This window comes from Cicer arietinum, chromosome 7 (genome assembly GCF_000331145.2).
Source record: "Cicer arietinum cultivar CDC Frontier isolate Library 1 chromosome 7, Cicar.CDCFrontier_v2.0, whole genome shotgun sequence".
NCBI lineage: Eukaryota > Viridiplantae > Streptophyta > Magnoliopsida > Fabales > Fabaceae > Cicer > Cicer arietinum.
The window spans coordinates 25,674,690-25,697,386 of record NC_021166.2 but is presented as its reverse complement, the minus strand read 5'-3'; the positions used below and the strand labels follow the sequence as shown (position 1 = coordinate 25,697,386).

The 22,697-nt window shown below is 30.6% G+C and overlaps 1 protein-coding gene across 1 annotated transcript; it reads right to left on the bottom strand.

Annotated features, from left to right (window-relative positions):
• Positions 1–15,971: 15,971 nt before the first annotated feature.
• Positions 15,972–20,778, bottom strand: LOC101497022 (WRKY transcription factor 72A-like). Its single transcript, XM_027336670.2, has 4 exons — positions 20,625–20,778; positions 17,954–18,442; positions 17,625–17,738; positions 15,972–17,026 (listed from the first exon to the last, which is right to left on the bottom strand). Exons 1-4 carry the CDS (start codon positions 20,685–20,687, stop codon positions 16,193–16,195), a joined length of 1,500 nt encoding a protein of 499 aa, XP_027192471.1. The 5' UTR covers positions 20,688–20,778; the 3' UTR covers positions 15,972–16,192.
• Positions 20,779–22,697: the final 1,919 nt, after the last annotated feature.

Sequence of the window (22,697 nt, the reverse complement as noted above, 5' to 3'; positions counted from 1 at the left end):
TATATATATATATATATATATATATATATAGAGAGAGAGAGAGAGAGAGATAAATTCTTTATATAGATTGATGAAGCTGAGGAACTAGATTGCGTAATGGATACGAAGATGTGTGGAAGGAAAAGTTGTTGGGCAATGTTAATAGTTTGGAAAAATAAATCCTTAATTAAGGACAATAAAGCTCATGATGTTTGGAAAGAATGATGAATAAACTAAATATAAAATGCATTACTGGAGCTCATTTAATTCTAAATAAAGGTCAATTAATAACCAATAAGTGTCAATTACATCATCCAAAATATATCAAAACATCAAAATGCTTCATTCTTCAAATATTCACTCATATGTTTATTGCCCTGGATTTGGAGGTCGCATCTCTAGATTAGAATATATGAAATCTAGTTCATTTGTTCTTAAGCCAGATTTAGAAAATGACACTTTAATGGCTTGTGGACTAGGAACTAGTCTTGTCATGGATGGTGTTGCTATCATGGGTGGAGGTGGTGGTGCATTCATGAGTGGTGATGTAGGTCACCTGATGGATGGTGACCTTATACTAAACTCATCAGGGTATGTAACTGATCCTCTAAATCCATAAGTTTTAACCTGTAAAAATCTAAATTGATATGCAAAAATTATCCCATGAAATTGCTCACTTACTAGCAATTTGATCCTACAGTCATATTAAAAATTGCAATACAGTCTCTTAGTTATCATACTATTTTCTAGTTCCTAGTGCATCTCCTTGGACATGTACCTCTTGGGACAATACTTGATCTTCATGAGTGGATCCAAATTGTGATAGTGGTATTTTAGTTTGGCTTTGTTCCTTTTGTGACATTGTCCGAGTTTTGCTTCGTCCCTCTTGTGCCTCAGTTTATAGAAAAAATTAAAGAAATTTGAGAAATCAGTGAACAAATTTTGAGATAGCAGTAAAAATAATATGGGAGGGAAAAAGTGGAAAAGAAAAAGGGGGGAAAGGGAAAACGAAATTGGAGAAATTATAGTTGGCAAGAGGCATGAAAAGAATTGTCTTCCAAAGTTCTTCTTAGTTGTAGCAATTCTAACAACAACTTTTCTTTCACAATGACATTTGAGAATAAAGAAAAGTGTTGGAAAACACAAGAAAAGGGAAAATTTGAATTGTGTTGATAATTTTTTAAAACTATTTCAGAAAGGTAAAATTCCATTAAAGAACAGAAGAATGGTTACAACCACTATAGGAAGAAAGAAACAAAAAAACTAAAAGAACAATTCATAAGAAAATGATCTAAAGACATCTAAGAACACTCATCAAGAACTCAACTGCTTCCTCCATTTGATTTGTGAGAATGTCTAATTTGTGTGCTCGCAGAGCTATCCGAACTGTAAGTTGTTCAACGAAAATATCGTTCACCACCGACACAACTTCAAATGATTGGATTTCCTTCTTCTCATGAGAGGAAGGTGACTTTCAACCAACATCCATAGCAGATGAGTTTGAAAGAAGTTTAATAGTTAATACAAGGAGTTTGAGACATGAAAGAAAATGATAGGTAGAGAAATTGAAAAATAAATGGGGTATAAGTAGACATATTTGTGAGAAAATCATTTTGGAAAACAATACTATAATGATGAGAGAATAGAAGAGATCCAATGGTGAGACGAAAATTTGCACATAATGATTTTCCATAATTTTATGACACATGGAGCAATTTTAAAACTCGAGATGAGGAGTGAATGAAGATGAAGAGTTGTTGACAGAGAAATAGATAATTATTTTAAATAAAATAATTTTTAATAAAAAGATTTAAAAGAAATAGGAGAACAAGAGGAAGACCCAAAAGAAATTGTCACGGAAAATAGAAGTTCAAAGTTTGAAGAAAATAAACATGTTAGACAATTCCACGTAATTGATTATGATAAGCTTTTTATTTTTCAAGTTATAGCAATTTTAAAAATAAATACTTAAGATTTTTCAATAAGAGGATGTCATAAGAATCATAAACAAAATAAAGCAGAAATAAATTAGGAAAACAAATAGGTGGAATCATATGCAAAAGAAGAATAGAGGTACAAAGGAGAAAATAGAGGAAATCAAGTAAATTAGAAATAGAGGATAAAGTAGAAAGTACACTTATTCCATTCATAATTCATACTATACATGTAATAGATATAAAATACATTACAACTGCAATACTTGTTACGAAAGGGCTAAAAAAAATGGATTAAAAATAAAGTAAAATCCTAAAGATTTTCTACGACTTCCTAAACCATATCCATTAATTTAAACTATATATTAGGTTTGAATTATCAATTCCAAATACATAAATAAACTAAATCTATTTATTAACTTTTTCTTCAATGAATGTTTTCCTTCTTTGAACTTTCATCTGATAGAGAAATGAAGAAGTTTCCTTACTTATGAATCTACCTTCTAAGTTGTTAGATGTAACTAAGGAAAATGAGATGTTTCATCTTCCATTTTTATTTAGTTGTCTTTGACTTGTCTAATGGGACTTTATCATAATATTGAGTTAGAGATATAATCTTCCAAAGATACAAATCTTTGATAAGATTGTAGATGTTCCAACTCTTCTTCATCATTACCCTAAAACTACTTATCAATTACAAGAGATTCAGAATAAAATGAGGCACAAGCCTTTCAATGTTTTTTCTCACTACCTTCTTGAGCTCAAGGTTTTTACTAGGAGATAGACACATTGACATCCAAGGTTTACACTTGTTTCAACCCTTGAATGCATTTTGCGAACCTTCTTGCATAATCCATCTTGTTGACCATAGTTCACAAATGTAACAAATTTAAGATTTCTAAACTTTTAAACATTGAAGTTGAGTAGTTCATGTTTTATGAAGATCTTAAAGTGTTTCTGAGAGTATAGTGTAAGATGAGGATCATTTAGGAAGATGAAGACTCAACAAAATATGAGATTGAGTAGATTTTTCCTAACGGGCTTTAGGTTAATTTTTTTTCCGATGTAAACAAATTGGAATGAAGAAAGAAGAATGGTTTTTGAAAAACATTCGAGAGAAGAAGAGTTTAAATAGGAAAGAGAAAGATAGAAATTAAAACATTAGTTTTAACGAAAGTATTTTAAGAACAAATACCAAAAATAAAATAGGTGATAAAATTAAGGACAAGACAACTTTGTTCAAGATATAGAATCTATACCATTACTATTGAAGCAAATACAAGAGGAAATACTTTATAAAACACAAACAAAACAGAAGAAACACATGCAAAAAGGAATAAAACTATTTCCTAGAGAATCAAACACATAAGATATGGTAGAAAAACATAAACTTATAAGATAGAACAAACAAGTACTGCAAATTAAATATAAAAAGTGAAATACATTAGAGAGTACCTAATCCGATGACAAATAAGAATGGTTTAACAATTTATCTTTACTCTTGTCTTACCAGAGTTTGCCAATTTCTCTTTTAGATGATCTTCTCACTTGACACATAATTATCTTGGTTCTAATCATTCTTTCTTTGATGCCAACAACAAATGAAATCTTACACTTTTGTGCTTTGACTTCCTAGTAACGAGTCGTAAATTATTCAAGCACACTATACACCAGGGGTATATATTTTCTTTTCGAGCAAATAGAGAAATAAATTTAGAATTTTCAATTAGAGGATTGCCAAATAAGCTCTTTTGAGGTTTTGATATATTGGAGAGTTTGACCAAATGATGAGATATATGAATATCAAATAAAGTCATTTGTTATACTAAATTCTCTAATGAAGTAACTAGATGATGATCTTCTATGAGAGATATTTGAACCTTGTAGTTCAAATTTCTTCAAAGATAATCTTGTTCATAATCATTGTTGATATGTCATTTGTGAATCACATCAGATGAAGATTCTTGAACTATCAAATGAATAAACTTTTAGTTTACTCCTACTTCATATACATGTTGCTTCTCCCCAAAAAATGGATGTTCGGATGTTTGGTTCTAATTGATCTAGCCATTAGAAGCAGAGTTGGCTTTCATCTTGATTTCAACCAAACACAAATGTGTGTATCCTCTAACCTTTGTTTTGATAAAAGACTTTCACCTCCACATCTGAACATACATCATAGATTATTGAAGTTTTAATAAACTTCTCCCTGTTTGGTTAGTTTTAACATTAATGAAATGCATTATAATGTTTCCATTATCTTGCACTTACAATTATATTGTATTGATTGATGTTTCTTCTTATCATCAAATAAATTTTAGTATTAACATATTGACTCTTCTCATTAATTGATTTTTTCTGCTTCATTGAAGCACACATGTTTTATCCAATTTGTCATTGAAGAGTTTTTTTTTTATATAAAAAAAAAAAAACACAAACAGAAGTATGATAAAGATTTAATCAAAAGGAAATGAGAAAATTTTCGAAAAAAATATTTTATGCAGATCATTGGTTTAAAACTGAGCTCCTAGGTGCTGTTGAAAATTATTCACATGATGAAATATTTTCTTAGATAATCTTAATCTAAGATGATATGTCTCATTCAGATACAGACTTGAGATTTTTACCCTATTTAATGAACACATTTGAAATCTTTTTTCATTTATGTTTTTCTCTTTGGGCATTCATTTATCTCAATACATAGATTATGTTTGACTATTCAAATGTTATTAAAGAGTGATTAAAAATACACACAAAGACTGACACAAATAATCAAGTTTGAAAAAATAACTACAAAAGATAACAAATAAAACCTTTTCAAGAAATGACTTTTGTAAAGAGATGCAATTGTTATCTGATAAATAGATTATTTGCCAACGCATTTTATCTATTGTTAGATAGCAATTTCAATTTTCAAGAATTAGTTTTTCTCAATCCATGTTTTGAAAAAATCGAAAAAGAAAATGAATTTCAAAAGCAAATTGAAAGTAGGATTGACCCACAAACATACACCAAGTTAGACCATTTGACTTATATTTCCATCTGTAAAGATTTTTTACTCTCTGGTAAAATTCTCAACCAAGATATTGAGCTCTGATACCAATTGAAAGTGTTGAAAAACACAAGAAAGAAGGAGTTGAATTATGTTGATCATTTCTGAAAACTGTTTTGGTTGCTAATAAAAAGATGTTTATTTTCTTATTTATTTATTTTATCAAAACATTCAACTTATAATTATAAATCAGTTTAAGTAAAATAAAGTTGAATTATAAAGAACTTAAATTAAGTACAAAGTAGAGATAGAGAAAGAACACAAATACTTTTATACTAGTTCACAACAACACATTGCTACATTTTTCTTCCTTTAAAGATAAATGTTGTCCCAATACAGTCTATGACTTAACCCACTATTAAACAATAACATACAAATATGATTTACTCTGCCTATTTAGGCCTTGAGTATTCTTCTTATACCTCTTCAGGGTTTCACCATTTGAAGCCTTTCTAGTCTTCTCAACGTACTGAAAAGCTATCGTTGAGGTTCACAAGTATTATGCCTCATCAGGTACCTCTTTTGGATGTAAGAGTTGTTGCCATTATCGAACTGATTAACATCAATTTTAGTTTGTGTCTGAATTGACACAAAGTATGTTTAAAGAATTATAACTCTTATTGGGAGAATATTACATTTTATAACTCTAATATCAATTCAAGTTTACATCACAACTTGATTGACTTATATCAATTCTAATAACTCTCTATTGATAGAATTTTTCGCTAATTTTTCTTTTGAAGTATTCTAGGCCTTTTTTTTTTGGGAAACTTTTTCAAAACATTGTTTTTTTCTTCTTCTTAAGGCGACATGAATATCAGATGATGACATATTTAGAGGATGCCATTGCATTTCTTCAATCAGAAGATAAGTCGAAATTTGATGAGCACAAAATGTTGAGAAGTTGGCTTCTTCAAAACTCTGGCCTTAGAGGATTGACTTCAGATAATTGACTTTGTCAGAGCGTTGACTTGAAGGGTTGATCAAAAGATAAACTGGATTGCTAAAATAATCAGACGTAGAATTATCAAAGTGGACTTTCATTAGTCAGATTCACTTGAGGCACGTTGAGAGCGCATTAATCAGAGTCATAGTACATTTTCCTTGATTTGTTAATTCTCTTTCTTTGTTCATTTACCAAAGCTTTTACAACTTTGACTTTATTAGAGGCTTCATTTATAGCTTTCTACTTTGGTCTTTGAGTTAGAGGATCAACAAGAGTCTTTAGTCAAAGACAAATGATCTTTGTAGCATTCTTTTACTTTATGATCAGAGGATCAATCATTGACTTATACTTCGTTTGTCTTTTTGTTATATCATGACTTACTCTAAACATGATTACTTGTTTATCAGGTAATAATATTCTTTGTATTAAAAACACTTAGATTATTATCTCTAATTTACTCATAATTTATGATACCTTAAAATATATAGTCATTAATATAAATATTTACTTTTTAACTTATTCTGCATAATAGCAAATAATTAGGGGATAATTGTTCTTATTATTTTGTTATCATCAAAACATCAATATGATGGTTGTAGCGCAAAACCACTTTTGCACTAACAAAAATTGGGTTCAAGTTTTCATCCATGGCAAAAGAAGAATAAGTGCTTCTTGATTCTTTCATTTTCTACGGTTTGAACACCATGAAAGAGGAAGAATAATGGATTATATAAATGAAATTTCTTTGAAGAAGAAAGTATGAAATCGCAGAAGAAGAACAAGAATAGATTATATAGATGAAGATATTACTGTTGCAATAATGGTAGAGTTTGAGTTTAAAAAAATATTGAATTTGAATTTCTTTTTCTAACAAAAATTGGGTTCAAATTTTCATCCATCGCAAAAGAAGAATAGGTGCTTCTTGATTCTTTCATTTTCTACGGTTTGAACACCATGAAAGAGGAAGAAGAATGGATTATATAAATAAAAGTTCTTTGAAAAAGAAAATATGAAATCGCGGAAGAAGAACAAGAATAGATTATATAGATGAATATGTTACTGTTGCAATAATGATAGAGTTTGAGTTTAAAAAAAATTGAATTTGAATTTCGTTTTCAAGATCATGCAAATTAGTCCACCGTGATTCAAGAATCGGGAAAATTAATTAGCCTCTCTATTATGTAGCAATGAGTTGGCTAACAGTGGACTCCGCACATAAGCAATTAACGTCCACGTCAACTTCATTAATAGAGCAAACTAACAAATAGACTATGTTGTCTGACGTCTTTAATTTCAAAGCATTATTTGCCAATTCTTAAAATTATGGGATGTAAATGCCTTTTACACAATTTTAGAGTGCAATTTAGTGATTTACTCGTGACTTAAATGAGATTCGAAGATAAAAATATCTCCCATTTATGAGACAAAACCTTTGTCTCTCTATCATTAAACACATTTCATCTTTTCTTCGTCTTTTGATCCAAAACTCATGAGTCATGGTGCCATGAAACCTTGAGAGAGAAATCTTGATTTTGAGAGAGGTCTAATAGGAGTTTGAAGAACGTTCTTGTAGCAAAGGTTCTTGCATTATCTTGCTGGTTCTTTTAATATTAGTTTGAAGGTAAGAAAATATCATCCTCTCTTTTTCTTTTATTTGGCTAAAGCCATGGTTTGTTGGGGAAGGATTTTCAAACTTTTGTTTCTTAAAAATCCTAGATCTAGTGTTGCTAATGATGAACTGTGAAAGATCAAACATTTTCCCTCGTTTGAGATTTTGTGTTAGTTGAAATTATTTTTAATGAAAAATAAAATTATTTAAGAAATTTCAAAATTCCTTAAATAAGTGGAGGCACCAGCTTCCAATGCCATCAACCTAGATCAGTCCTTGTTTTCATGGATTTAAATGGTGTCTTTGAAAATTTTGAAATGATTATGAGTTTTGGGTTGGTTTTGGGTTTTCTTCAAAAGTGGATTTGAAAGTTATGAAGTTAGTATTGTTGAAAATTTTGGAAAAAATAATATTGGAAACAAAATTTTGACAACCCTAAAAAGGTGGAGAAATTGTCAAAGTGTATGTTCATGTTGAGAAAAAGATTCAAAAGACTTTCGATACCAGGATCTAATACACCATGATCAACTTTCACTCCCCCACCAAGTTGAACCAGACTATGATACCACTTGTTGGGGAGTTCGAGGATATAAGAGCAACAAAGTGTCAAATGTTCCAATAACACAAAAGACTTTAACACCTCATATCATCCAAAACCTTAGAATATTGGATATATAGGTCATCGCTCTTATATATCCAACATTCGACCTATTTATAATCAATGTTGGACTAACTACTTACGCTTGAACCTAACAAGTGTCAGACACTTTTCCAACAAGTGTACTACGTGGGGCAACTTGAGTTTTCTTACCATCATTTGTTGCCTTCAAATGATGTTTTTTTTTCTAATCCCCATATCTTGTAGGTCCAAACGAGCATTTGCATGATCCTTTTTCTTCCCTTCAATCTCCAAGAAAGTCCTGATTATACTATTACAAATGTTCTTCTCAATGTGCATTACATCTAAATCATGGCGTAGAGAATTATCCTTCCAATATGGTAATTGCCAAAAGATGGATTTTTTCTTCCATGGACCAAACCTCTTTTTCATTTCTTTCTTCTTGCCCAATACACCAGGAATGTCTTGTAAGTCTTTTAAAATTCTTGTTGTATCTAACAAGGAGGGTGGAGACCTATACTCCGGTTTTCCATCAAAAGATATTGCATTTGATCTCCAAACATGATTTGAATCCAAAAAGACTCGATGACCCATATAACACATCTTCCAACTATGTTTTAAGTAAGTTCAAGAAGTCTCACGATTACAAGTTGGGCAAGCAAACTTCCCTTTAGTGCTCCAACCATATAACATAGCATATGCAGGGAAGTCGTTAACAATCCACAAAAGAGTTGCACGCATATGAAATGATTGATTTCTTGAAATGTCATATGTTTCTACACCAACATCCCATAATATTTTTAGCTCCTCAATAAGTGGCTGCATATACACATCAATTGCATTTCTGGTTGATCGTGGTCCAGGAATAAGTAGCAACATCAGACAATTTTTTGCCTTCAAGCATAAACTTGGTGGATAATTATATATAGTTAATACGACATGCCATGTGCTATGTGAAAGACTCATAGTCCTAAACGTATTAAACCCATCACTCGCCAACCCAAGCCTAATGTTACGAGTTTCAAGAGCAAAATCTTGATGTTTTGTGTCAAATTCTTTCCATGCTTTGCCATCGGCTTGATGCCTTAACCTACCATCCCTTGAACGCTCTTCAGCATGCCACCTCAACGTGTCAACTGTCTTTGAACACATGAAAAGTCTTTTCAATCTTGGAATCAAAGGAAAATGTCTTAGAACTTTAGCGGGAACCTTGTGGGCTTTTTTAGATTCTTCAAGATCCTTATCAACTTCAGGATACTCAATCCACCTTGAGGCTCCACAATGATGACATGAGTCATCTTTCTTGTGCTCTTTCCAAAACAACATGCAATTGTTGGGACATGCATCAATCTTTTTATAGTCTAACCCCAAATATTTTATCATAGATTTGGTTTTATTGAAAGAGATAGAAATGTTCAAATCAGGGATAACCTTTTTCAACAATTCTAAAAGAGCAGTGAACGATGCATTGCTCCACCCATGGATACATTTCAACAAGTACATTTGGATAGTGAAATAATGTAGAGAATTTTTTACAACCAGGATACAACTCTTGATTTGCATCATCAACGAGTTTGTAAAATTTCTTAGCATATTCGTTTGGTCCTTCGTGTACTCCACCTACTTCAGCAACATCTCTAAACATCTCAAACAACAAGCCATCAATATCATCAGATGACGTATCATCATTAGTATCACCATCAACATCCATAACACTTTTATTGTCACCATGGTAAATCCATTATGTATCCCTTTATAAATCCTTTGCTACACAAATGGTCATACACTATAGCTATTTTTCCCAACTATCATTGCAACACAAAGCACAAGGGCACAAAATATGATCTCCTTCAACCATTCCTTTGGTGAATGCAATATCCAAAAAGTAATTAACGCCATCCTTGTAACCTTGACTATGTGGAGGCAAGTCCATCCAATCCTTCTTTATCATGTTTGGTTCACTAAAAAGATATTAATTTATTACTATAAGTATATAAGAGAATAGGTACTTTAATGAAATATAAGGGGTGTATTGGATCATAATACACCCCCTAAAGCTAATAGTCACAAAAAGTTGAATTAAGCTAATAACAACAAATATGAAAAATATAGGTATCTCAGAATTTGCAGCACAATTTCAAGTAAGTCATTTTTTCCTGGCTTGAAAATCCAAACACAAGTCATAATTTTATAATCTTAACCATCAAAACCAATCAGTAACCTATAACATTATGGCATTAGTTGTAGTTAAAATGATTTAAGTTTATAACATCTGAACTTTAATTATTTTTACTTTTTCTTTTCAATTAAGTGATAAATTTGACAAAAGTCATGTTAAGTTAGTCTCCCTATGAATTGATGAACAACAAAAACAAAATGCATGATTCTTATTTGGACTCATGATATTTGAACCTTCGTTACAGAGATACAAATCTTGTTCTAACAAATAAACAAATGAAACTTCTATTTTATCTTATTATAAAAATTGCATACAAGTTGGAAGGACCATCTTTTTTTTTACAAACAAAAAGATCATTTTAAATGCTAAACAAAATCACTAGAAGAGAATATAATGTATAATATATGGTTTCAAAAATGTGAATGACAATTTTACAGAGCAAGAAGCGAAAATTAATTTTCAAGATGTGAACGACAAACACAAGTTTCAAAGCGAACAACAAACGAAAAGCAAAATAAAACGAATCAGAGCAAACATCAAAAAAAAAAAAAAATAAATAAATAAACAAAACAGAGAAGATGAACCCTAAACAAAACATTGTACAGAGCAACCCATATACATTAGCAACAAACAAGCAAACGAAAAATATGATCAAAGATGCAAACCTGTCAGTACATGACGTCGATGAATAGGATACGAACACCGGAGAACAGGAGACGAACACAAACTATGCTCTTGTTGATGAAGGAGAGATTGCGTTGACGGTTTGTTGACGGAAGGGGTGAATGAAGCAGAGTTCGTGTTGACGGTGTGTTGACGGAGGGGGTGAATGAAAGAGAGATCGCGTCGTTGACGGTGAAAATGAATGGAACGACGGTCCAATGTTGAGATGATTTATGGATTTAGTAAAAGTGCTTGACGGTATTGATGATTTAGGGATTTAGTTAGGATTAGTAAAATGCTTGAACTTAATTTGCTTCTTCTGTCCATGCGTAATGTTGTGTTACAGTTTCTTTTCCTTTTTCTTTTTAACTTACTTTTATTTTATATAATAAAAAATAATATAATGTTTAAATATTATATATATATATATATATATATATATATATGTTATTAATATATATATTATATATATAATTGTAGTCTTTTATTCAAAATAAGGTAACAATCGAAAAATGTTCCTAGAAATATCTAAGAGAACAATTATCAAATATTGCCATAGAGTTATCATAGGGACATTTTAAAACTGTGCCCAAAAATATTTTAAAAAACGTTTATTCGGTGTTGCAAAAACAATAATGACAACATATATAAAATATTGCCTTATCTATTTTTAGGCAACATTTTATACATGTTGATTAAAAAAATATTGTCAGAGACTATAAATGTTATAGTATTTGAAGCTACAACTATCCAACCATTATAAGCATTACAAAGACTATATAAGTAGGTGATGTTGAACTCAAATCACCCTATGTTGTACCACTTCAATTGTTGTATAAAAATCGAGTTGAACCAGTTGAATTGAGAACGACATTATCCATGGTTCAATTGTTTGAAGAAATTTGATCACGGTTCCTATATGAACAATTTTGAGCATTTGATTCATGACTTAGAGGTTTTAAAAAAAAATAAATAAATAAACAAAACAGAGAAGATGAACCCTAAACAAAACATTGTACAGAGCAACCCATATACATTAGCAACAAACAAGCAAACGAAAAATATGATCAAAGATGCAAACCTGTCAGTACATGACGTCGATGAATAGGATACGAACACCGGAGAACAGGAGACGAACACAAACTATGCTCTTGTTGATGAAGGAGAGATTGCGTTGACGGTTTGTTGACGGAAGGGGTGAATGAAGCAGAGTTCGTGTTGACGGTGTGTTGACGGAGGGGGTGAATGAAAGAGAGATCGCGTCGTTGACGGTGAAAATGAATGGAACGACGGTCCAATGTTGAGATGATTTATGGATTTAGTAAAAGTGCTTGACGGTATTGATGATTTAGGGATTTAGTTAGGATTAGTAAAATGCTTGAACTTAATTTGCTTCTTCTGTCCATGCGTAATGTTGTGTTACAGTTTCTTTTCCTTTTTCTTTTTAACTTACTTTTATTTTATATAATAAAAAATAATATAATGTTTAAATATTATATATATATATATTATATGTTATTATTATATTATTTGGAGGGAATTATTTCCGCGAAAAATTTCATAAATGTTAAATTTTTAAATAATATTTTATAATTGTAGCCTTTTTTTCAAAATAAGGTAACAATCGAAAAATGTTCCTAGAAATATCTAAGAGAATAATTATCAAATATTGCATAGAGTTATCATAGTGACATTTTAAAATTGTGCCAAAAAATAGTTTAGAGAACGTTTATACGGTGTTGCAAAAACAATAATGGCAATAGACATAAAATGTTGCCTTAATTATTTTTAGGCAACATTTTTAAAAAAATATTGCTAGAGATCATAAATATTGTAGTATGGAAGCAAAACCACATATATTAAGTATCAAATGTATTTATAAAATTAAAAACTAATCAATATATAAGATTTTTACAATATAAAACTTAAACAAATTTTTAAATTCACATACTAAAATCATTTATATTCCAACATATTTTCTATCCTTTGTGGATATCAGCGGATCAGAAAAGAAAGGAAAAGTAAGTTGTGGGCCCCATCGTAATTGTATTCCTCTCTGAAAAGAAAAGAACAAAAACTAAATCTCAATATCGCCCTCAATGGTATGAAATAGAATTTAGTTTTTTGTTTTAAATTTGTCTTTCTTTGACGTTAGCATCAGTTTTTCATTTTTATTGTTCGTAATCTATAACGAAATAAAACAGTGTTTTATTTTCAAAATACCATTTCATTAATAAAATAGAAATATATCATTTTAGTTTAACATTAATTTTTATCAAACATTTTTCTTTACAAATAGTTTTATTTAAGAAATTTTTGGTCGTTTTATAAAATATTCATTTCTTTCCTTTCTCTATTTCTTATCACTTTTACTTATTCCAAACCACTAAATAATCATATTTTTCTACTCACTTTATTTTATTTTATTCTTTTTCTTCTATCTTTCTCTTACAAACCAAATAAAAAAGTGTAAATGTAATTAAGCATAGCACGTGCATGCATGCATCCTTAAATAAGTCAATGGAATTATTTTCGCAAAAAATTTCATGAATGTTAAATTTTTAAATAATATTTTATAATTGTAGCCTTTTATTTAAAATAAAGTAACAATCGAAAAATGTTCTTAGAAATATCTAAGAGAACAATTATCAAATATTGCCATAGAGTTATCATAGGGACATTTTAAAACTGTGTTAAAAAATATTTTAGAGAACGTTTTGTTGGGAAAAAATAGCATAAGTTAAAAAAGAATTAAGACACAATCACAACACAAGAATATAACGTGGAAACTCCAAACTAGAGAAAAAACCACGGCCGCTGCCTAAACCGACAACCAGAGAATTAACACTATGTGAAAATTGTTACAACACATAGACTTCTCTCACTCACACCAGACACCCCAGTACAACCACACTCTTACAAAGCAAATATTTAAACTAAGTCAGATACAAGCTTAAAGTGCTATTGCTGACTGGTGCATTTGAAAACAAATGACCAAAACCCAATATATAGCCTTGGCCTTCTCCTTATTCTCCCACACTAAAGGATGTGAGACTTGCAATCAACCCCAACAATCTCCACCTTGATTGTAAGAGTTACAACTTCCACTTCCATTGTCTTACCGACAATCATACTCCACCATCAAAAGTACACTTCACTTGGAACTAAACCATCCCAAGAATTTTTTCCACTTGGAACTAAACCATTCCAAGAATTTTCTCATGTCGAAAACTTGCTGAAATTTATGGTGCAACTCCCATGTTGGCTTCCAGGAAGTTCTTCAGCCATCACACATCACCACACACCTTGCATCAATGCCAACCAATGCCCGTGTGCTGTTCTGAATCCGCTAGCAATAACTTGTCCTTTTTCATGGTATAGAGGAAATACCATAAGGACAAACTTTATCTTCTAGATGAGATCACCCATCATCTCCAAAACAAGGGAGACCTTGCCAGCACTTGTCTCAGAGTCTTTTTCAGATACTGCTCCACCTGGACAATTTCTCTTCACATGCCCAAACTTTCCACACTCCCAGCACACCAAATTCTTTGCATGTATCTTCTTCCCATTAGCCCCACTTCTCGTCAGCAACATTGAGCTTGATGAAGTGCTTTTATCATTTTTCATTCTCCTTTCTTCAGAAATAATTTTAGTTGCAACTTCTTCAAAACTCAAACTTTCCTTCCCATACATCAGAACAAGTTTAAGATGAACATAGGAAGGTGGAAGGGACAAAATGAGCCTTAACGCTTTATCTTCATCATCAATCTCAACTTTGATAGATTCCAACTCAGAGACAATATTATTCAAAGTACTAAGATGATCAGAGATTTTCGTACCCTCATCCATGCGCAGATTGTGGAATTGCTCTTTCAACAACAACCGATTTGAGATGCCCTTAGCCTGATATAACCCTTCAAGCTTCTCCCAGAGTTGCTTGGCTGATGACAGATTCTGCACATTCGCAAGAACATTCTTTGCCAAACACAGACGAATTGCACTTGCAGCTCTCAAATCTAGTTCCTCCCACTTGTCGTCCTCCATGTTGGAAGTGTTTCCTTTCAACGCCTTGTGTAATCCTGATTGTATAAGCACATCCTTGACTTGTACTTTCCAAAAGCCAAAGTTGATTCTTCCATCAAACTTCTCTATGTCAAACTTCATAACGCTTGATGAAGACATAGCAGCTGCACGCAGACTGTAAACTGTGCACCAGGTAAGTTCCCAGGAAAGAGAGGTGGGTCACAACAGACACGCTTAAATACCAAGTCTTTCCTTAGCCAGAACCTCCCTAAACAACACTTTCACAGTATCACCTTTCCCCTAAAAATACCAAGGATAATTCTTTTCTGATGTGGAAGATCAGACAAAACTGCAACCACAGAGCATACTAAGAAAAATTATCCTACCGAACCTCCGAACCTTGCTCCGATACCAGATGTTGGGAGAAAAATAACATAAGTTAAAAAAGAATTAAGACACAATCACAACACAAGAATATAACGTGGAAACTCCAAACCGGAGGAAAAACCACGGCCGCTGCCTAAACCGGCAACCAGAGAATTAACACTATGTGAAAATTGTTACAACACATAGACTTCTCTCACTCACACCAGACACCCCAGTACAACCACACTCTTACAAAGCAAATATTTAAACTAAGTCAGATACAAGCTTAAAGTGCTATTGCTGACTGGTGCATTTGAAAACAAAGGACCAAAACCCAATACATAGCCTTGGCCTTCTCCTTATTCTCCCACACTAAAGGATGTGGGACTTGCAATCAACCCCAACACGTTTATACGGTGTTGAAAAAACAATAATGACAATAGACGTAAAATGTTTCCTTATCTATTTTTAGACAACATTTTACACATGTTGCTTAAAAAAATGTTGCCATAGACCATAAATGTTGTAGTGATAATTTTGTATGAAATAAAGAATGATTAATCTTTAAAAGAATTTTACAACAATCAATTACATTTGGCTTTCATTGTATAATCTAGACAATGAATCTTGCAGTACAAAAATTGCTTGGAAACGTAAATGCAATTTGCATGCTTCTCCTCTATTACTATATATAGGTCAAACTCTCGTTTATGATAGACTTGAAATTGAATCTTTTGAAAGCATTATGTATATTATTAACTTCTTTTCCTATAAGAGTAGGTAACTTTTATCATAAGGTAATCCAAAGTAACTTTCACATTATTGTTGTGATGGTGGAAATTTGAACATGTTTCCTTTTTGAACATTACAAGTAGTGTTCTTTGAATATGACCTATCTCCACCTAGCTTTAAGTTCAAAGCTTCATTCTCAGCCACAACATGATTTTCTTTTACTCCATCACAAGAAAATTCATTGCTACCAACATATGTTGTGAGAGCAGCTTTTAAGGCATACTGAAATTTTGGATAATTTGTTGTAATTGCCTTGGTTGTGGCCACAATTGAATCTCTTAAAGGTTGTTGAGAAATGGCATGGTTACTCATCATATAACTAGGTTGGTATACATGTCCTTGAAATGCTTGATTTCCATATTGGTTGATTAGTCCTCCATAGTTGAAATGTCCACTATAAGGACTCAAAGTTGATGGTAACATACAAGATTGGAAAGGTGTGATAGTTGATGAAAGATTAGGGTTTGTTGATGAACTTTTTTGGGTGGATGGAAAAGGTGTGTTGAATTTGCCAATGGGAAATGGAGTTTGAGGTGTAGTAAGATCAAGAGTGACTGTTGGGTGAGAATTAAGGGAAGAAATAGAAGAGTTTTGAAAGTATAATTGTTGTGGGATTGGAAACTTCTTTGAAGTTGATGTACAATTTGGGGGATTAAGGTTATAAGAAAAATTGGAATTGATGATTGGGAATGTATTTGAATTGGTTAGTCCTTGTTGTGAGGTGAATGAAGAACACTTAAGCATGGAAGCAGCTGCAGAAGTTGTGTAGGCCATGGCTGTGGCTGAAGTATGTAGAGAATGGTCATGAGTCCCTTCATAGGTGGTAATCAAGATTGACATGTCTTCAGCACATCTTTGAACCTAAAAAATTGAGAAAAAATTCTATAAGATTGATTAATATAAGTATTTTGCTATACTCTTTTAGATTATTTGCACTTCCTTTTTTATAAGTCATCAAATCAATTAAATATTTTAACTTAATTGATAATTCTAGTTGAACTCAAGAAGTCGAGATCATCTGAAATATTTAAGTTCAAACTTTGTCTATAATTAATCGTTAACAACACTTTACTTATCTCTTGAGTAAAAGATTGATTATTTGGACTTTTTACTTGGAAAATGAAGAGTTAAGAGGAAAAAAGACAACTCTACCTAAACATATTTACAAAATTTAATCATATGGTTGAAAATAAATTGATTAAAAAGAAATGAAAATTGGTAATTCATGAATGTAGTCATTTTTCTTTCTCTTGGCTCTGTTTTGTGTGGATAAGAAAAAAATCTTTTGTAGTTTTTGTCCAACTAGGGGATCTTATGCATATTATGTGTTTAGGCTCTCTACTCATATTATAAATAAAATTATTTTTCTTTTTAAGAATAAGATGAATCCAATCATTTCATTTTTCTTCTTTTATATGACATGTTTCTATACCAAAGCAAGTTCTTTGAAATTTTTTACCTGTTTTCTCACAGGACAAGATGGAGAGACAGTGCATCTATAATATGCTCGAGGGCACGGATTTCCTTTTGCTATTTTCTGTCCATATTTTCTCCATTGGCCTCCATCATTCATCTATATAAAAGTTTATTGAAACACATAAAAAGAAAAAAAAACACAATATTGCAATTTATTATAGCATGATATTTATCTAATACTCCATCTAATAATGGTAATTCTCCTTTTCCATGGTTGCATCTTAAATGTTGATTTTATAACCACTAACTTACTGACATTTATCTAACATAGTATATAAGTTCGTTTTAAACATATAATAAATTTATACTAACCGTTTGAGTATCACATCTGGCTCTAATACAAACCCTAGTTTTCTTGAGTTGAGAATATTGAGAAACTTCTGTAGTTATATCTCCGGTTCTTGTTGTCTTCAAAACTTTGTTTGGTGACCATTTCTTAGTGAGTTCCTCTTCCTTCCCTTCCTTAGTTGTTGATGAAGGGTCAAATGTGATATTTAACCTAAGAGCAAGTCCTTCATCAAAATTCTCATCTTCTTTGATATTTTTTGTTTCATTTCTATTCTTTTTGTCATCTATGGGATGGCCTATGGATGAAATACCTAATGAAAGGGACACAAGTTCACTTTCTTCATGGCTACTTATTGATTTGGTTACAACTTCTTGTTTATCATGTTGAATGATGTTGAAGAAGTCCATATGCATTGCTTGGTAATTCTTTGCAAACTGTGTCAGTTTCAACCTCTCATTTTCTTCTTTGGTCTCAACAATTTTCTTATTTGTTGATTCAAGCTTTTGATCATGCTAACAAAACTAATGTCAGTATGTATATTTTTTTTGTTGATTATATATTATCATGATAGTTCTAAAGTGTGATCCACAACTACAATTTTAGTAGCAACATGAATAATTTTAAAGCCTATGACTACATTATGTCTGTAATTGTGACCACATGAAGTGCAACTTTCATTCAATATTAAGTATTGCAATGCAACCATTACTATTACCGAAATTTCAAACAATGATTATCATTTTCCTTACATTTTTTTACAAACAAATAATGATTATATATGTTTGCATGTAGGCATATTTTTATTCTTAATTGATTAGTCAAAAGCAGAGTAACTAAAATCATGGAACATTGTATTTCAATATGTGTATGATTAGTATAAACTTGTTAGTATAAAGGAGAAGCGTAGAAACAAAAGTGTCATTTGATTATATGAATTCAGATATAATGATACCAGATCAGTTAATCAAAGATTTACAGCTCAAGACATTATTGGCCATGTTGAAATGACGAGCATTATGGATAAGTCTTTGTTAACATGATAGTGTGATTGATGTATATATACATGTATGGTTTTAAAGTTTTATTTTGAATGACACTTATGATTTCAATTAAACGTTATGTTTCTAAAGTTTTATTTTGTACGACACTTATGATTTCAATTAAAGTTATGTTTCAGCTTATTTTCTTGTTGTCTGTATTTTATAGTATACATTATTGTTTAAGTGTAAGATAAAAATATCTTTAGAAAGACATTGAAGACAAAAATTACACACAGAAATGAGTTGATTAATTTATGATACGTGAAAAAAATCAAGTTGATTGATAATTCATGACTGCCATGATCTGATCATTTCAATTCAATTAAAGATGATGACTTGATAATTTAATATATAGTGCATAATTATAAATTAATGCTGAATTAAAGTTGTCACATAAGTCATGTAATTGGCAATTAACTTTAAATAAAAAATAGACTAATGTGGTGATTGTTTGGTAAATGTAATAAAGGTTTTAGTTTGTTTGGTAAATGTAATAAAGGTTTTATTTTGAAATTCAAAATAAATAGTACCCCTCTCCTCTCTTTTACACCGTGGTTACTAAGTAATATAAAAAAGACAAAGATGAAAGAAAGTGCATCAAGTTTTTCTTTCAAAAAAATGTAATATTCTTACCATAAAAAATACAAAAAGGGAAAAGATAGGTAGACTAAAACAATTGAAGAAAATCAAGAATGATCCAACAAAAATCTGCATCATGAATTTGGATATGTATTGTTACTCTTATAGAAATTTATGATTTAGTGAGCGTCATAATATAAAGATCATTGAAAGAATTATTTTTATTAATGAAAGAATTATTTTTAATTTATGAAAGAATTTTCTATCATTATGATGAAAAAACACGTAATATTTGAGCAAAGAAAAGCAAATGCAGAAGAAACATGTGAACTACAAATAAAACATCAATTTTTTGTCTTAGGATCCAAACTATTGAGAAAAATAATTATTGAGAAGTTTTTTTATAAGGAAAAGAAACTAGTTTAAGTGCTAATTTTTTCTTATATAGTGATTCATTAAAATACAACAACTGGAACTTATGTTTCGTCACCCAAATTAAGATGCTCTTAGGACTCAAACTAGGTACTACATTTAGTATTATTTCAATATATATATATATAATAATCTTATCGTATAATGAGCTAAAAAAGTCTTTCATTAATAAATTTTTATAAGCATGAGATAGTTACAACATTGATTTTTATTATATCGAGTTTTTCATTTAATAAAATTATTGTTAAAAATTAAATAAATAAAAAATCAGTACAAAATGTCTTTTCAGCGCTAGTAACTCAAGCATGGAAAAATAGATATATTTAGACAAAATTTTAAAAAATAGATGCATCTCCTTTTATTCTTTTCAATCCATTATATGAACAAAAAAGTTAACACATTCATGCATCATTGAAAAAAACACATTATTCCCAAAATCATATGAATGTATGTATCGGCATATAAGTCTAAACTTTATAACATCGGATATCTCTAGTTTTAAAAAATAACACATTCATATATGGGAAAGTTCGCAAATGTATCATAATAATACATATCTAAATGAATATGCAAGGGATAAGAGAGAATTTCTAAAAAAATCTCTTTTGAAAATCAAAAAGCAAGGGATAAAGAAAATCATCACCTTATAATTGCTACCATTGTCTTCACCCTCGTTAGACTTCAAGATGTTATTATGATCTTCCATAACAATACTTCTTTGTTAAGAATGTAAGATTTCTTTTTCAACTCAAAATTATTTTTGTTTCCTTCTCCATACAAATCTGGCTTCTTTATATACAGAACCCAAGGGTTTGACTTAATTAATATAAACAAAAATTCAGAGAAATGACAGATTATGTCAAGAATCAAGACTGCATAAACTCCAATAATAAACAAATGAATTATTTTAAATGTATTGGTGGGTTGTAAAAAATACAAAGAATATAATTAAGGATTTGAACTTGTAAGTGGTATTGATTAAAGACTTTCTCTATTTAATTATTATGGACCCAAAAAAAAAACATTATATATATAGTTGTAAATGGATTATTAAATTGTGTAAAAAATATCACAAAAATGGCTATTCCACTCAAAGTTCACCTGCCACATTGAGGACTAAGCAATGGTAAATCCTGTTTTTGTTGTAATTAAATGCCTCACAAGCTATTTTTGAATGTAATTAGGTCCGGGTTTAAGAGTTTCAGGATTTATTATATATTATAACAATATATATTGATTCATAAAGTCTAATTTGATTGATAAATATCGATATTATTATATTAAATATTATGTATTCAATTCGAATCTAAATTTTTTTATACCAATATATCCAACAAGAATTAAACGCCACATAAGTCAATTTTATAACCACATTTTAAATGTCACCTACAGAAACATTTCTTGTTTACTCTTTACTTAAAATAAAAATAAACAGTCATTAGTTGAGGGCAAAGTTACTAGCAGAAGTCCATTTTCAAAGCCATTTCCTTCCTTTGAAGAGCCATTTTTGCAGGCTGCAGTTGAATGATATTTAGTAAAAAGCCCAGCTTTCAATGATCATAACTGTACATGTACGCCTTAAGGGAACAAGCTTCAAGGGACGGCAATGTGAGATTATACTAATACTAAATTAACTATTGACTGTATCTCATAGTTACTAAATCTAATTAAAATGTTACTGGTCCTTCAACCTAGTCCAACGGTAGTCTAAAATCTAAATACTTGATATATCTTTTGGATCCTACCGTATCATGTCTATATGAATTCCACATCAATAAAGTCCCAAAATTTAAAACTAAAAAATCATCTATTAAGTTCCTAATTGATTTTTCGGAATGTTTATTTTCGAAATTTATTTTTCAAAAAAGTTTTAAATGATTTTTTAAAAAAAAAAATTGTGAGAAAAATTAAAAAATTATTATTCTTAAGAAAATTGATTTTTTTTTTTGTCTGGAATCAAAAAAAATTTAGAAAAAAAAATTATAAATATTTTTTTATTGGAAAAAAATCGAATATTTTTGAGAAGTGAACTCATAGACTCCACTAGCTCACAAAATTTTAGAGGTTTTATTTTTATTTTTTTATTTTTGGGTCTTTTTAACTATGAAATTTGTTGTCCCACTACGCGAAAAAACGCATATTACAACGCTTTTTTTAAGCCATTTACAGCGCTTTTTCAAAAAAATAAGCGCTGTGGAAACGAGCGCTGTAAATGATACAACAGCGCTTTTAAAAAAGCGCTATAAAACATGTAAATACAACGCGCGCTTGTTATGCACATTTTACAGCGCTTCTTCACAAAAAGCGCTGTAATATGCACCCCATTATATGAGTTATGGGTGTGCATTTTACAGCGCTTTCTCAAAAAAGCGCTCTAAAATGCACACCCATAACTCATATATGGGTGGGCATATTACAGCGCTTTCTCAAACAAGCGCTGTAATATGCCCAACCATAATTTCATATATGGGTGGGCATATTACAGCGCTTTCTCAAAAAAGCGCTGTAAAATGCCCACCCATAATTTCATATATGGGTGTGCATATTACAGCGCTTTTCTTGTACATTTTACAGCGCTTTCTCACAAAAGCGCTGTAAAAGGTGCACCATTAAAGCGCTTTAGAACAACATTTTACAGCGCTTTTTAAAAAAAGCGCTGTAAAATGTGTGTTTTTTTTTTTAAACGCTGTAAATTAATTATTTGAAATGAAAAGCG